Source organism: Spinacia oleracea, chromosome 1 (genome assembly GCF_020520425.1).
Source record: "Spinacia oleracea cultivar Varoflay chromosome 1, BTI_SOV_V1, whole genome shotgun sequence".
NCBI lineage: Eukaryota > Viridiplantae > Streptophyta > Magnoliopsida > Caryophyllales > Amaranthaceae > Spinacia > Spinacia oleracea.
In genome coordinates, this window is record NC_079487.1 from 131,533,526 (window position 1) to 131,545,911 (window position 12,386).

The 12,386-nt window shown below is 36.1% G+C and overlaps 2 protein-coding genes across 2 annotated transcripts; one reads left to right on the forward strand and one right to left on the reverse strand.

The window, feature by feature from the left end:
* Positions 1–1,724: 1,724 nt before the first annotated feature.
* LOC110787224 (40S ribosomal protein SA) lies at positions 1,725–4,897 on the forward strand. Its single transcript, XM_021991808.2, has 5 exons — positions 1,725–1,969; positions 3,349–3,611; positions 3,706–3,903; positions 4,068–4,290; positions 4,542–4,897. Exons 1-5 carry the CDS (start codon positions 1,843–1,845, stop codon positions 4,634–4,636), a joined length of 906 nt encoding a protein of 301 aa, XP_021847500.1. The 5' UTR covers positions 1,725–1,842; the 3' UTR covers positions 4,637–4,897.
* Positions 4,898–5,611: 714 nt separating this feature from the next.
* LOC110787170 (phosphoinositide phosphatase SAC2-like) lies at positions 5,612–11,922 on the reverse strand. The gene is made up of 15 exons (XM_021991742.2): positions 11,731–11,922; positions 11,391–11,586; positions 10,426–10,630; positions 10,033–10,198; positions 9,735–9,957; positions 8,635–8,711; positions 8,038–8,228; positions 7,852–7,949; positions 7,637–7,770; positions 7,421–7,549; positions 6,955–7,219; positions 6,753–6,874; positions 6,548–6,667; positions 6,280–6,393; positions 5,612–6,174 (listed from the first exon to the last, which is right to left on the reverse strand). Exons 2-15 carry the CDS (start codon positions 11,574–11,576, stop codon positions 6,141–6,143), a joined length of 2,064 nt encoding a protein of 687 aa, XP_021847434.2. The 5' UTR covers positions 11,577–11,586; positions 11,731–11,922; the 3' UTR covers positions 5,612–6,140.
* Between the last annotated feature and the right edge of the window lie 464 nt (positions 11,923–12,386).

The following is a 12,386-nucleotide window of genomic DNA, read 5'->3' on the forward strand; positions in this document are numbered from 1 at the left end:
TACTACCTCCATTCCTTAATGTTCTTTACGCTTTGGAATATGTGTCAAAAGTATGAAAACTTTGACCGTGGATTCTCACTGTTATATACATCAAAATGTTATCATGTAAGATCTTGTTAGTTTGGTCTCGTTGTGTATTTTTACAATATCAAATTTTTATATTTTTTTCACATACGGAAATGGATATATAAGTCGTTAAATATTGCATTGGAGTCCGTGCAAATAGTAACCGTAAAGAACATTAAGGAACGGAGGTAGTAGTAATAAATAAATAAATAATAAATAAAAAATAACAGTAAACAGTAATAATAAAAAAAAAACTATATTAATTAATAATAATATACTAATAAGTTAAAATGAATTGAATAACATAACTGAACTTAGCTTATCTCAATTGAGCTGAAAAATAAGCCTTGAAACTGAAATTAAGGAAAAAAGAAGAGCCTTATATAAGTAACGATTGACATGGTAAGATATAACAAAACTATATAAAATTGCTTTAATATTTTGAACGTTTGATAAAATTTACTCACCCGTTACCTCAAAACGCTTTTGCCGAACACACTAAGGGGCCGTTTGGTTGGGGGTATTCATTAAAGGGAAAGGCAATCAACTATCTTGATTCCCTTTGTTGTTGTTTGTTAGACCAAATCAATCATTCCCTTTACCCTCATGATTCCCCACTTTTCCTCTACCTTCATTCCCCACACCCCCCAAGGAATCATCCTTACCCCCAAAGTCCTCATCACCCAACTAACCCAACTACCACTTTGACCACCATTGACTATCTCTATAACCACACCACCCACCGACAAACACCACTACAACCACCGGAGATGTCGTTAAAGTGTCCAACCAACACCCAACCACCTCCGGCACCACCCAGCCACCGCCGGAACCACCCAACCACCATCGGAAACCTACTACAACTCCCTCAAAATTACCGAACCACCATCGGAAACTTACTCCAACTCCCTTAAAACCACCCATCCACCTCCGGGATACCCAACCACCACCGAAAACCTACTCCAACTCCCTCAAAACCACCACGGAACCACCCTTGCCATCACCAAAAATCTAACTTATCTACCACAAAACCACCAACCCCCCACCGAAAACAACCCCACCCGTCCCAAAAATTACTTTAATCGAAAATCATAACTCTTACCATAAAAACAACACCAATTACAAATAAAAGTCCACCAAACTCCAAGATCTAAGAGTTAAAGATGAAGGGGAAGAGAGAGAGAAAAAGGTGCGAAAAGAGAGAGAAGGAGGAGTAGAGGCGGCAACAATGGTAGGGAGCAACGTCGGCGGCGGGATGGTAGCAAATTGGTGGCGGAGATGGATAGACGATGATGGAAGAGGAGGAGGAAGGGAGGGTGTACGTGATTTTAGATTGAAAGGGAAGATAGTTTATGAGTTTCCTTTTAGAAAACAAACTTGGTAAAAGAAAGGGAATTGTTTTCCATTCTCTCTCTTTCCCTTTCTTACTGTCATTCCCTTTACCCTTTTCGAACCAAACGACCCCTAAGAATATTAGACCCAAACACAAACCCATTTTCAAGCATATGGACACATATCCTCAAATAATTTGACCCGGACTATAAATATTGGGCCGGTCCAACAAGGTATGGTTCGGGTTTATCTGAAGGTCAGCTTCCTTCGACCCATGCCCATTCCTCGTGATATAAAACCCCTAGGGTTTACCACTTGTATAATCTCTCTTTAAGATTTCCCAGCAAAGGCCGCTACGCCGGACTCCCTCCCTCCCTCCCTCCCTCTCTCTTCTTTCTCTCTCCTCCATTTTGAAGCTTCGAGCTTTCTCGAGCATCATCGAAAATGGCGTCGAAGCAATTGAGCCAAAAGGAAGCTGACATTCAGATGATGTTGGCTGCCCATGTTCATCTCGGCACCAAGAACTGTGATTTCCAGATGGAGCGATACGTCTTCAAGCGCCGCTCTGACGGTATATATTCTTCTATCTCCTATTTATTTTGTTTAAACTTCTGGATTTTGGTTTTTGTTTGATGATAACAGATGCAATTTGAATCAGAAGTAGTGTTGATTATGAGTGGAGATCTGTAATTGATGTTTTCTGCTGGTGATTTTAGTCTGTAACGATTTGAGTGTGTTATTAGGGTTTTCATGTTGATTTTAGAATTTGGATTTCATGTTGATTAAATTAAATCGTGGATTATTCAAGTTTTGATGCTAATTTGATAGAAATGTCGTTTAATGTCCAATTAATTTGATGGATTAAGGAAAGGGATGCTTTGCCATAATTTCCTAAGTTCAAAGAAGAATGAACTTGCGTGATGGGAGAGAAAAAATATTTTCTTTTTTAGTTTTCACTAAATCATCTCTTTGTCCTCTGCTGATTATCCTCCTTTATCCCTCTTTATGCTCTTTCTTAAGGTTAAACTTAGCAGAGTTGTCAAAGTCTTATTAGTGTGCACCAAGTGTGCACCAATTGTTGAAATGATTGATTGTACAGTGTCTGCTTCCCTCTTCTTAAGGTATTTTCCAAAAGAGTATAAAGAAGCTTTTAAAGTCACTCTTAAAGAACAAAAAGAACTCTGGCTTTAGCTCCGCATTTTTTTAGAGTTAATTTCTTTCTAAGAGGAAATTTTTGTTCGTTTGAGATGGTGATAAAGGTGGATTGAGCATCAGTAGGATGTGAGATCCTTTATGTTGGCATGAAGTTGAGCTGGTCTACATGATGTCAGTGGTTGAAATACAACGTTTGCTTGTATGGACTCCTGCCTTTTTGGGAAACCCATTAGAGATGCTAGATAGCACAATAACATATCCATTTCCAGTGTAGTTACTGTCACACTTAAGTTGTCACATTGACATTCTTTATGTTGCATTGAGAAATTGCAAAGGCTTTTGTTAAATAGAGTAAGCAGGTGTTTCATTATATGACTTGCACGGTTTTTTCCCCTCCTGTATAATTGGGAAGCTTTTTTTACAGTTGCTAGCTGTCATATACTCACATTAACATTATCTCTCTTAGTATCAACTTATTTCTTTCTGACTTCTGTCTCTTTTTTTGTTAGCGATCTTAAATTTGTATGGACCTGATTGTGCATGACTTTTAGCTCTGCTTAAAGTGCATGATTAGTTTTTAATATATGAGAGTTTTATGTAGGTGAAGCAGTCTTGTATTATCGCAGGTGTTTGATCAAATCTGTAATTAAAGATTTAGCGTCGCACTAAGTAAAATAGAAAACAGTTTCCGTTAACATGAAAATATGAGATTTTTCGTTTAGATTGAATTTTTATTGACTATTGTTTGTGTACATATGGTATTGAAATTAAATATGTTTGGAATATTGTAAATAGGGATTCACATTATCAACGTGGCCAAGACCTGGGAAAAGCTGCAAATGGCTGCTAGGGTTATTGTTGCAATTGAAAACCCCCAGGAAATCATTGTTCAATCTGCTAGACCATATGGTCAGAGGGCAGTTCTAAAGTTTGCTCAGTACACTGGAGCTCACGCAATTGCTGGTAGGCACACTCCCGGTACTTTCACTAACCAGCTTCAAACCTCTTTCTGTGAGCCTCGCCTTTTGATCCTTACTGACCCCAGGACTGATCACCAGGTTATGCTCGCAACTTTCTTGATTCTTTTTTTGTATAATTTATATTTTTATCACATTTTATGCTGATTTTTTTTGTATCTTTTGTGTCTTGCAGCCTATTAAGGAAGCTGCCCTTGGAAACATCCCCACTATTGCCTTTTGTGATACTGATTCTCCCATGCGATACGTTGACATTGGTATCCCTGCTAACAACAAAGGCAAACACAGCATTGGTTGCTTGTTTTGGCTCTTGGCTCGTATGGTGTTACAGATGCGTGGAACTCTCCGCATTGGACAGCAATGGGATGTCATGGTACATAAGCTTACACTTTTCTTTTCTTTTCTTATTCATGATCAACCCCATTTTCCATACGTTGGGCGTCTTTTCATTTGTAACCTAACCAACATGAATTTGGTCATTAGAAGATTGTGTCTGCGTGTCTCTGTTTGTTAATCATTGTTTGCTGTTCTATACAGGTTGATCTATTTTTCTACAGGGAAGTTGAAGAAAACAAGGACCAAGAAGAGGAAGAAGTTGCTCCCGTGACAGATTTTGGACAGATAGAATACGGTGGTGGTGCGATGACTGCTCTTCAATCTTCTGATCAATGGGCGTCCCTTACCTCTGCTGATCAATGGAACACTGAGCCAGCAGCAGCACCTGCTCCTGTTGCAGACTGGACTGCCGCAGCAGTTCCAGGTAAAAATTTGTTATGCTTTGAGTATTACTTGGTTATTAAAGATTGGTTTCACATAAGAAATTCTTGGTTATTAATGATAAACATATATTCCATTCACTTTGCACATATTTATATGATTTGAATCCATTAACAAACCATTTTCTGGTAATTGTTTTTTGTAAGTTTTGCTAGTATTTGTAAATTTAATGCACAGCTGTGCAGTATTTGATTCATGGTTGCTGAGCTCTGTAAATCATGACTTGTTTTGCAGCTGCTGCTGATGGTTGGGATGAGGCTGTTCCACCACCAACTGCCGGAGTTCCTATTGTTGCCGCAGATGCTCCACCAGCCACTGGTTGGGAGTAAGATTTGCCCTTTTGGGTTTTGAAATTTTGGTTTCAGGAACTGTTGGGATGCAAGACAATGGGAGCTTTAGTTTTCAGTTGAGTTTAGATGTAGATGCTTAGTTGAAGAGCAAATCTTGTTTGTTTTATCCCCTATATTTTCTTCTATTTTGCGACAACTTAATAGATTCTATAAATTTCAACAGATAGTGCTCTGCGTTATATTATTTGTTCCAATATTTAGCTCTGTTCCCGGTTTGGGGACATATGTTCTTTCAGTTAATCTTTCCTGTCCACGTCTACTATCTGATTTGGTTTGCCTTTGTTTCTTGGTTTGTGTTTGTTTCTTGTTAAGATTTTGCATGGTTGAGACATTAGTGTCAAGTTATCGGAGGCTTTACTACGCTTCCCAGCATTGCTCTCTTAACATGAGATAAATTTCAACAAAAATCTCCTATAACAGTTCAAAGTGTTGTCTTTTCCCGATTATGCCAGATTGATGAAGGATATAACGCCTCTATAACTCTACAAGGTTGTATCTCTTTACAATTTACTTCGTTCCCTGAGGAAAATGAAATAGTTCATTATCTTTTACAATTTACTTCGTTCCCTGAGGAAAATGAAATAGTTCATTATCTTTTAGATCTAGTCCGTATCAGAGAATTAGTTTATGAATTACTACTTCAAGAACATTCTCTTTTCAGTAGGCCTTAACTAAGGGGCCTTTGAATTAGATACTATCACAAATTCACAATACAGTACAAACAACTATGTCAAAGTACCAACTACCAAGTAACTATGTCAAAGTACCAACTACCAAGTAACTATGTCAAAGTACAATGTATCACTGTCAAAATATATTGGACACATTGATCAACCAAAAATAGCCAACAAGCTCGAACGGCTTCTCTCATGGTCTATTGTCAAAAACATGGAGCATCTGAGTGAGTTCCTGTTGGCCTTCAGTCCACAACTTGTAGCAGTATGTAACAGCCTCGCCAAAGGTATGTTCGTATGCTGGTAACACCTTTCAATTAAGAGTCTTTCCTGTCTTTGATATTATTGGAAATCATGCCTTTTTTTCCTTTAACTTGATGTAAAGCCTTGAATATGTCTCTTATTAATCAGTGTTCGTCTCAGGATCTTAGCATCTAGATTTGTTAGGGCTTTAGTAATGCAGATGGGGATTGAATAGATTGATATCAGAATATGTGTCCTAGTATACGCTAATTATACATCTATAATGGAAATCGATCTATAACAGGAAATCCACACTTGTGCCCCTGATATAAAGTGTGTCCTAGTTCTGATGGCAAGATGGCCATGTTGCAGAACCCCAACAAAACTGTTCATTCGGAATCAGAGTATAAAGACACCAGCAAAAGATAAATAGTACTCCACACTTGAAAAACATTTTAGTCTTTAGCCTACCAGGTCAAAACTTCCCTTCCCTTCCCTTCCCTTCCCTTCCCTTCTGCAGAACTGACAAACTTAGGAGGCCACAAAAGGGTAAGATTATTGACACATTATGAGCCAGCAGAAAAGTCCACCATAGGGAACCTGCAAAAACGATGAAAATAAGTTATCTTGAAGGATTTCATGCTGGATTTTTTGTATCAGCAGAAATATTCATAGCCCTTGATTGCTATACTAATACAAACATACCCTTCTTGTGACTGATGCTGAGAACTTCCAGATCGTTCTGTTAAGTGCAGGGGACCAGAGTCATCGCTTTCTAACCATAGCCTTTCGAACCCAGAATAGATACATATATTACACCTGCAAATAACAGTGGGTGGGCATTAGTCTTTCCTGATTGTTGCAAATGAATGGAAAACATCAACCACACACACTAAAAAACAACTCATTTTAAAGCAGCTACACGGGCTCATAAAAAAATCAGCTGGTACATTTGTACAGATGTACATTGTACCTGGTTAAGTTATTCAAGTAGATAGAGTTTATCCATCCACACTTGTGCCCCTGATATAAATTGTTTCTTCGGGGTGTCAATTCACCACTATCAGATTCTGGTTGACAATGTCCAAGGAATCTGTGAAAACAGCGCGCAATGTAAATCAATTTCTTCTTCTGTTAATTATATAGTCTGAACTTAGTGATGTTTAAAACTAACTTACATGTCGATAGCCTGTTGCTTAGAGATATCCGTGAAAGAATTGCTGCAGTGACGTTGAATGCTTTTCATGAACTCCTGAAACTGTGTTGCCATTTTGTATTGACCCCTGATCTTGGAGAATATCTATCATACAACAAAATAGTAAAATTGATAAGTTTCTGAAAATGAACTTGTGAAAGATGTGAAATTGAGCACATATATACCTTATGGTGGGCTGGAGATCCAGCATATTGCTGTGAAAGGGCATCACCCATGGCCTGATAAAGGTTCATCAGGTCAAATGCTAAAGGGTTTTGACAGTCCAATTCTTTGGATTCAGTTATTCCTAAAGTATGGAGTTGAAGACCAAGAGAAACCATGCCATAAACAAATTGAGCAAAATTAGTGCGGTCCAAAGAATCGAGGCAATTCGATCTTAGGATCCCTTTCTGCTCCTTACAACTACTGTTGCTATCACTAGAGTTGACCCTGCGTCACATATAATCAAAGTCAATACTCAACACTAAATGAATCAACTCCATCACATTTTAAATATCTCAGCTAATTCACTATAAACATGACATTAATCTTGAGATGAAAATGGAAATCTTCTTCTAATATCATTTTATCAGAAAAAATGATGCAGATAATTGTGCTCTTCTTCATTTCTAATAGGTGACATAAAATTACCAGGTGTATGACAAGTCAGATGATGCCTTGAAGTTGATAGATTGAGGCATTTGACAAGAAAAGATTCCAGTTTTCTCCAATGCAGCTACAGCCATATGTTTTACTTCTATAACTTCATCAGCATCCTGGCTGCAAACAAACTTGGTTATACTCACATAATCACATTAGCCTAATTTGCCATTTAATTGTAACATTAACACAAGGAAGAAACATTACTTTTGGAAGACTGCATCAAGGTCTAAGCTCAAAAACTCCAACTGATCTTCCTCAGGCAAGTCTTTCTTAATGGAATCAACTGCTTTCTGGAATTCTTGATGCAGAATATATTCGCGGTGCTTCTTTTTGGATGTCTGCAATTCATGGAGATTATATATCAATGTAACATCATGCAATGAGAAATGTAAGAAATCTATTTGAGGCAAGCTTAGCACCTTAACCAGATTCAGTATAACTATTGGCATTCCATATCTAAGTTGAAGGTTTTGGAAATGAAGCCGTGTTGCCTCATAACAGCCGTTGTCTTCAGAAACTATGTAAAGAAGGCAGAGTGATCAAATTGGGGAACAAAATGAGAATATTAAGAACCAGAAAATGAGTATCAGGATTCAGGAACGTACGTAGAATATCGGGCTTAAGATTAAAAAACGAAGAAGGTTTCTGTGACCAGAAAAGTGGTATTGAAGCCCGATTTTGCACAACTGAAGTGATTTCAGTTGGGCATTTACCATCAATATCTTGCCATACAATCTGCTCAATCTCAACATCGTTTGCAGCTTGTCCGTCTTTGTTGATACCCCTTTTCTCATACCTAGCTCACATATAAAACAACACAAAATCAGGGAAAAGAATTGGTATAACGAGCTACTCCGTATAATGCATATAAAAACAGGTGCTAATTAAGAGTGACAAGTCACAAGACATGTGTATCTAACCAAGGGAACTAAAAAAAAGTCGCAAAATAGTAGTCCACTTGATCAACTTTGGTCTTATTAGACTCGTCTCAACGCAAGTTTTCAATATATTCAAATTTTAATTTTTTCTTTTTTGATACGCAGATAAAGATATTAATGATCAAAGTTATACATTGTAAACGTGTCTAGTCAAAATGATACTTTTTGGCACAAAATTCGGAGTGATTGGCTTTAAAGGCTGTTATTGAATTGGTAGAGTGCTAATATCTGATCTGAATCTGATCTGAATACAGAACAACTGACCTGGTTCCAGCAAACCGGCATGACCGTCTTGCAATAAGGGTTAAGAAGAAATTGTTTCCACCAGTGGATAGCTGGACCTGGATATACATATGTAATATAGTATGACAGTGAGAAGCTAGCTTCATATGGCAATAATTAATGAATTGTCATGAGAGTCCAAGTTAATGCATGGGAAACTTCTAGAAGAAGCCTAGAAGGTTCTGGAACTCTCACGAAACCTCATCTCTATCTAGCAAGATGCTTAATAGAAGCTAGTTTCAACATTATAATTTTAGCACAAAAGAGAACAAAAGCGAAATACAAGAGAACAAAAGATTAAAAGCTCAAAAGAGAAATGACTAATTAAATAATTCGACATTATGCTAGACATATTAGAACAACCTTTTATATTTTGTTACTCTCTCCGTTCCTTAATAATTGCACCGCTTTTCTTTCCAGACAGTCCCTTAATACTTACACCACTTTTATAAATGGATATTTTTACTAATACTCTGTATATTATTTCTCACACTTATGTACTAATCCAACTACACCCTTACTCCCTACAAAAAATCATTTAAAAATTCACACCCCACTCTCACAGTCCCACGCCTCTCTCCTCACACATTTTCCACTAACTATATTGAAAAAAGGCAGATTTGTAAAAAACTACTACGTACCTTATAAATTTGGATTTTTGCGAAAAACTACCTTACAAAAAATGTTGTAATTAACTACGTTATAAATTTTTTACATTGCAGGATACTAAATTTGGTCGGATTATAAGCATTGATTACACATTTCGGGGTCGACTTTACTAGGTGCATCTCATGTAACATGTCATGGGAAATGGATAATTAAATGACACGTGAGATACATATGATAAAGTCAATCACGAAATAATGATTCAACGTTTGAAATTCGGAAAAATGTAGTATCTTACAACATAATTATTTTATAAGGTAGTTAATTATAACATTTTTTTTATAAGGTAGTTTTTCACAAAAAATCAAATTTATAAGGTAGTTTTTGACAAATTTGCCTTAAATAAAATACCCCACTATCAACTAACACCCATTTAATTAATAAGTCAATTAAGTATTAAGGGGCGGAGGGAGTACCTGTTTGACGAAGCCATGTATTAGTGCAACTGTCCAAAGAGTAGACTTGAGACAGTCACGAATGGGAAGAGTTAGATACTCATTCCACACGAACATTGTTTTATCACATGATTGTTCTGTATCCTGGTTGCTTAGGTTATGTTGTAACCTATGCATAAGAGGGTACGTATAACTGAAGAAGAAGTTATCCCTCAAATCAAGCAACTGCAAAAGTTTCTTGTACCTATTATCCATATCATCAATTTTAGAAAAATATAAAATTATTGTAAGCATATATCGAGTGTCACTCATGGGTTACCTATTCTCTTTTGTAGAATTATACATGTATTTTAAGGCAGTAGTATGACAGATAGGGATCATCTTGTATTTAACGACGGAATAGAATTGATGACCGTACATCTTCCCACTATCACCTCTCTCAGTAACGAGAAGTATATAGTAAGATTTCACAAATTTGATGAAACCTGAAAATTATGGGAAGAACGAACAAATAGTCAGATACTAACAAATGTATCAACTTTTTATAATTTTTTGCCATACGAAATTGGATATATTAACGGTTAAACATTACACCAGAGTCCGTGCAAATAGTAAATGTAAATAGTAAATGTAAAAATCTTTTTGAAACGGAGGTAATAGTTGATAATAATAGTTCTGAAAATGGTTTCTTTTGCAGTAGATTTTAACATACCTATAATGCCGTAGCAATTAGCAACAATTTTAAGTCCACCTGTCAATAAGTTATTTTCATGGATGTTGCGCAATAAAGTTTGACATTCTTCATATGCATAAGTTGTGGGATATTCATAGAAATCAAGCTCAGAAGGCTTGGACCTGCCAATTTTCATCACTCTCCAATTCTTTCCTTCTGCATCTCTTCCAATCATGTAGAAATCCTATTCCATAACAAAATTAGGAAATATAGCGCGTTAAATGTTATCATAACATAATGCACACAATGCGTATATTCTAATTAAGTGCTGGTAAGTACAACATTTTCTATAATACTCCTTCAGTTTGACTTTTTGCACTATTCACATAATTTATTTTGACTGTTTTATTTCTAGTATAGAAGTAATATAATGTTGGTTCATCTTACTATATATTTTTAAAATATTAATATCTTTATAAGTTTTTATAATATGTAGTTAAAGAAATTGGTGGTCAAAGTTGTGCATTGACAAACGTATTCGGTCAAAACAGGTTGAGTATTAAAGGACGGAGGGAGTATTAAGAATATCGAGGTACATTATAGCAGAAAGTCAAACATTTTATCGACAAATTAGGCACTTGAGGCTTGTCATATTTTTTTTACCAACAAAATAGCACCTTTGAGTTACATTTCTTACAAATTCAATCTATTTATTTATTTTAATTTTACTATCACCATCCTCCAATTATAGGGGATTGGTACAACAACTTGGTGAATAAATTAATTAAATTAAATTAAATGAAAAAACACAAAACCAATTCCTAATCATGCGTAGCAGTCATTCCCCTAAAAAAGGTTCAATTCACAAATATCTCCCCATTAATCCAATTCATATTATTTGACCAAGAACCTAATTAGTCCGTTCGATATCAAATGTACGTATATAACTTTAAAAGACCATGGATTATAAAACGAAGAGAGTAAAATAAGGTAAAAGAGTTTACGGCTAGGGTTTCGTAAAGGGTAAATTTGTCCAAATAATAAGAAGGAGAGCTGCTGCTGCTGCATTCTCCTTGTTCTCGGATTAGGTCGTTGTAATCATTATTATTCTTATCATTCTCTAACCCGATTTCTTCCCTTGGCAGAAACTTGTGATTCACGGCTTCTTCACTCCTCTCTAATTCAACCATTGCTCTGCGGCTGAAAACCCGAAAACAAAAACAAGAAAAACCAAAACAATTCGTCAAATTACGTTTTTTAATCGGAAAAAACCAAAACAATTCGTCAATGTAATCAACAATTCAACATCATCATTAAAATGAAGTAAAAGGGAGAAAGAATTACAAAGGAGATGTTGGATTGAAGGTTCAAAGCAGAGAATGAACGATGAGCGTCTGGAGAGGAGAGAGAAAGAGAAGAAGAAATCAAAGAAAAGTTTGAGTGAAGAAAGAGAGGCCGCCCACCAAAATTAAAATTGAAAACCTTCCGGTTTTATACTTGACCCCTAAAAGAAATTAAAAAAAATAAAAAAAAACACCCAAAAATTAAATAAAGTAAAATAAAATTCCAGGTACTAAGTCAGTTTTTTTTTTAAAAAATCAAAAAGTAGTTATTACTATTCCTTCAAAAAAAAAAAGAAAAAAAAGAGAGTTAGTACGTACTGTTACCGTTGAGTATGAGATGCAAAGCCAAGCAATGAATACAACTTCAATTTGTTCCCTAAAAAAAAAAAACTAAATCACAAAATTTCCCCTCAAAGAAATAAAACCACAATTTGACACATGCGTCTTTTTAAAGTTATTAATCTTCCCGTGTTATTCCCTCGTATATAGTTGTATTCAATGATTGTTGCATACGGGGTTGGATCAAACCTTGACTATTTAGGCGTCGTATGGGAGGTCTCTAAGTCAGTCTGTGACATAATACTCATTACTCACTACTGATTTTGACACATATATGACTGGGTAAACTGTGCTCTCATCATGGACGTGCCAAAATCA

What these genes read in the sequence shown, in the direction of transcription:
- LOC110787224 (XM_021991808.2), top strand. Translation starts at nt 1,843, where the DNA reads ATGGCGTCGAAGCAATTGAGCCAAAAGGAAGCTGACATTCAGATGATG. An exon ending in CTTCAAGCGCCGCTCTGACG is followed by an intron (nt 1,970 to 3,348) that starts GTATATATTCTT and finishes TATTGTAAATAG; the next exon opens with GGATTCACATTATCAACGTG. An exon ending in GACTGCCGCAGCAGTTCCAG is followed by an intron (nt 4,291 to 4,541) that starts GTAAAAATTTGT and finishes CTTGTTTTGCAG; the next exon opens with CTGCTGCTGATGGTTGGGAT.
- LOC110787170 (XM_021991742.2), bottom strand. Translation starts at nt 11,576, where the DNA reads ATGGTTGAATTAGAGAGGAGTGAAGAAGCCGTGAATCACAAGTTTCTG. An exon ending in AATTCTACAAAAGAGAATAG is followed by an intron (nt 9,958 to 10,032) that starts GTAACCCATGAG and finishes TATGGATAATAG; the next exon opens with GTACAAGAAACTTTTGCAGT. An exon ending in TCTTAAGCCCGATATTCTAC is followed by an intron (nt 7,950 to 8,037) that starts GTACGTTCCTGA and finishes TTCTTTACATAG; the next exon opens with TTTCTGAAGACAACGGCTGT.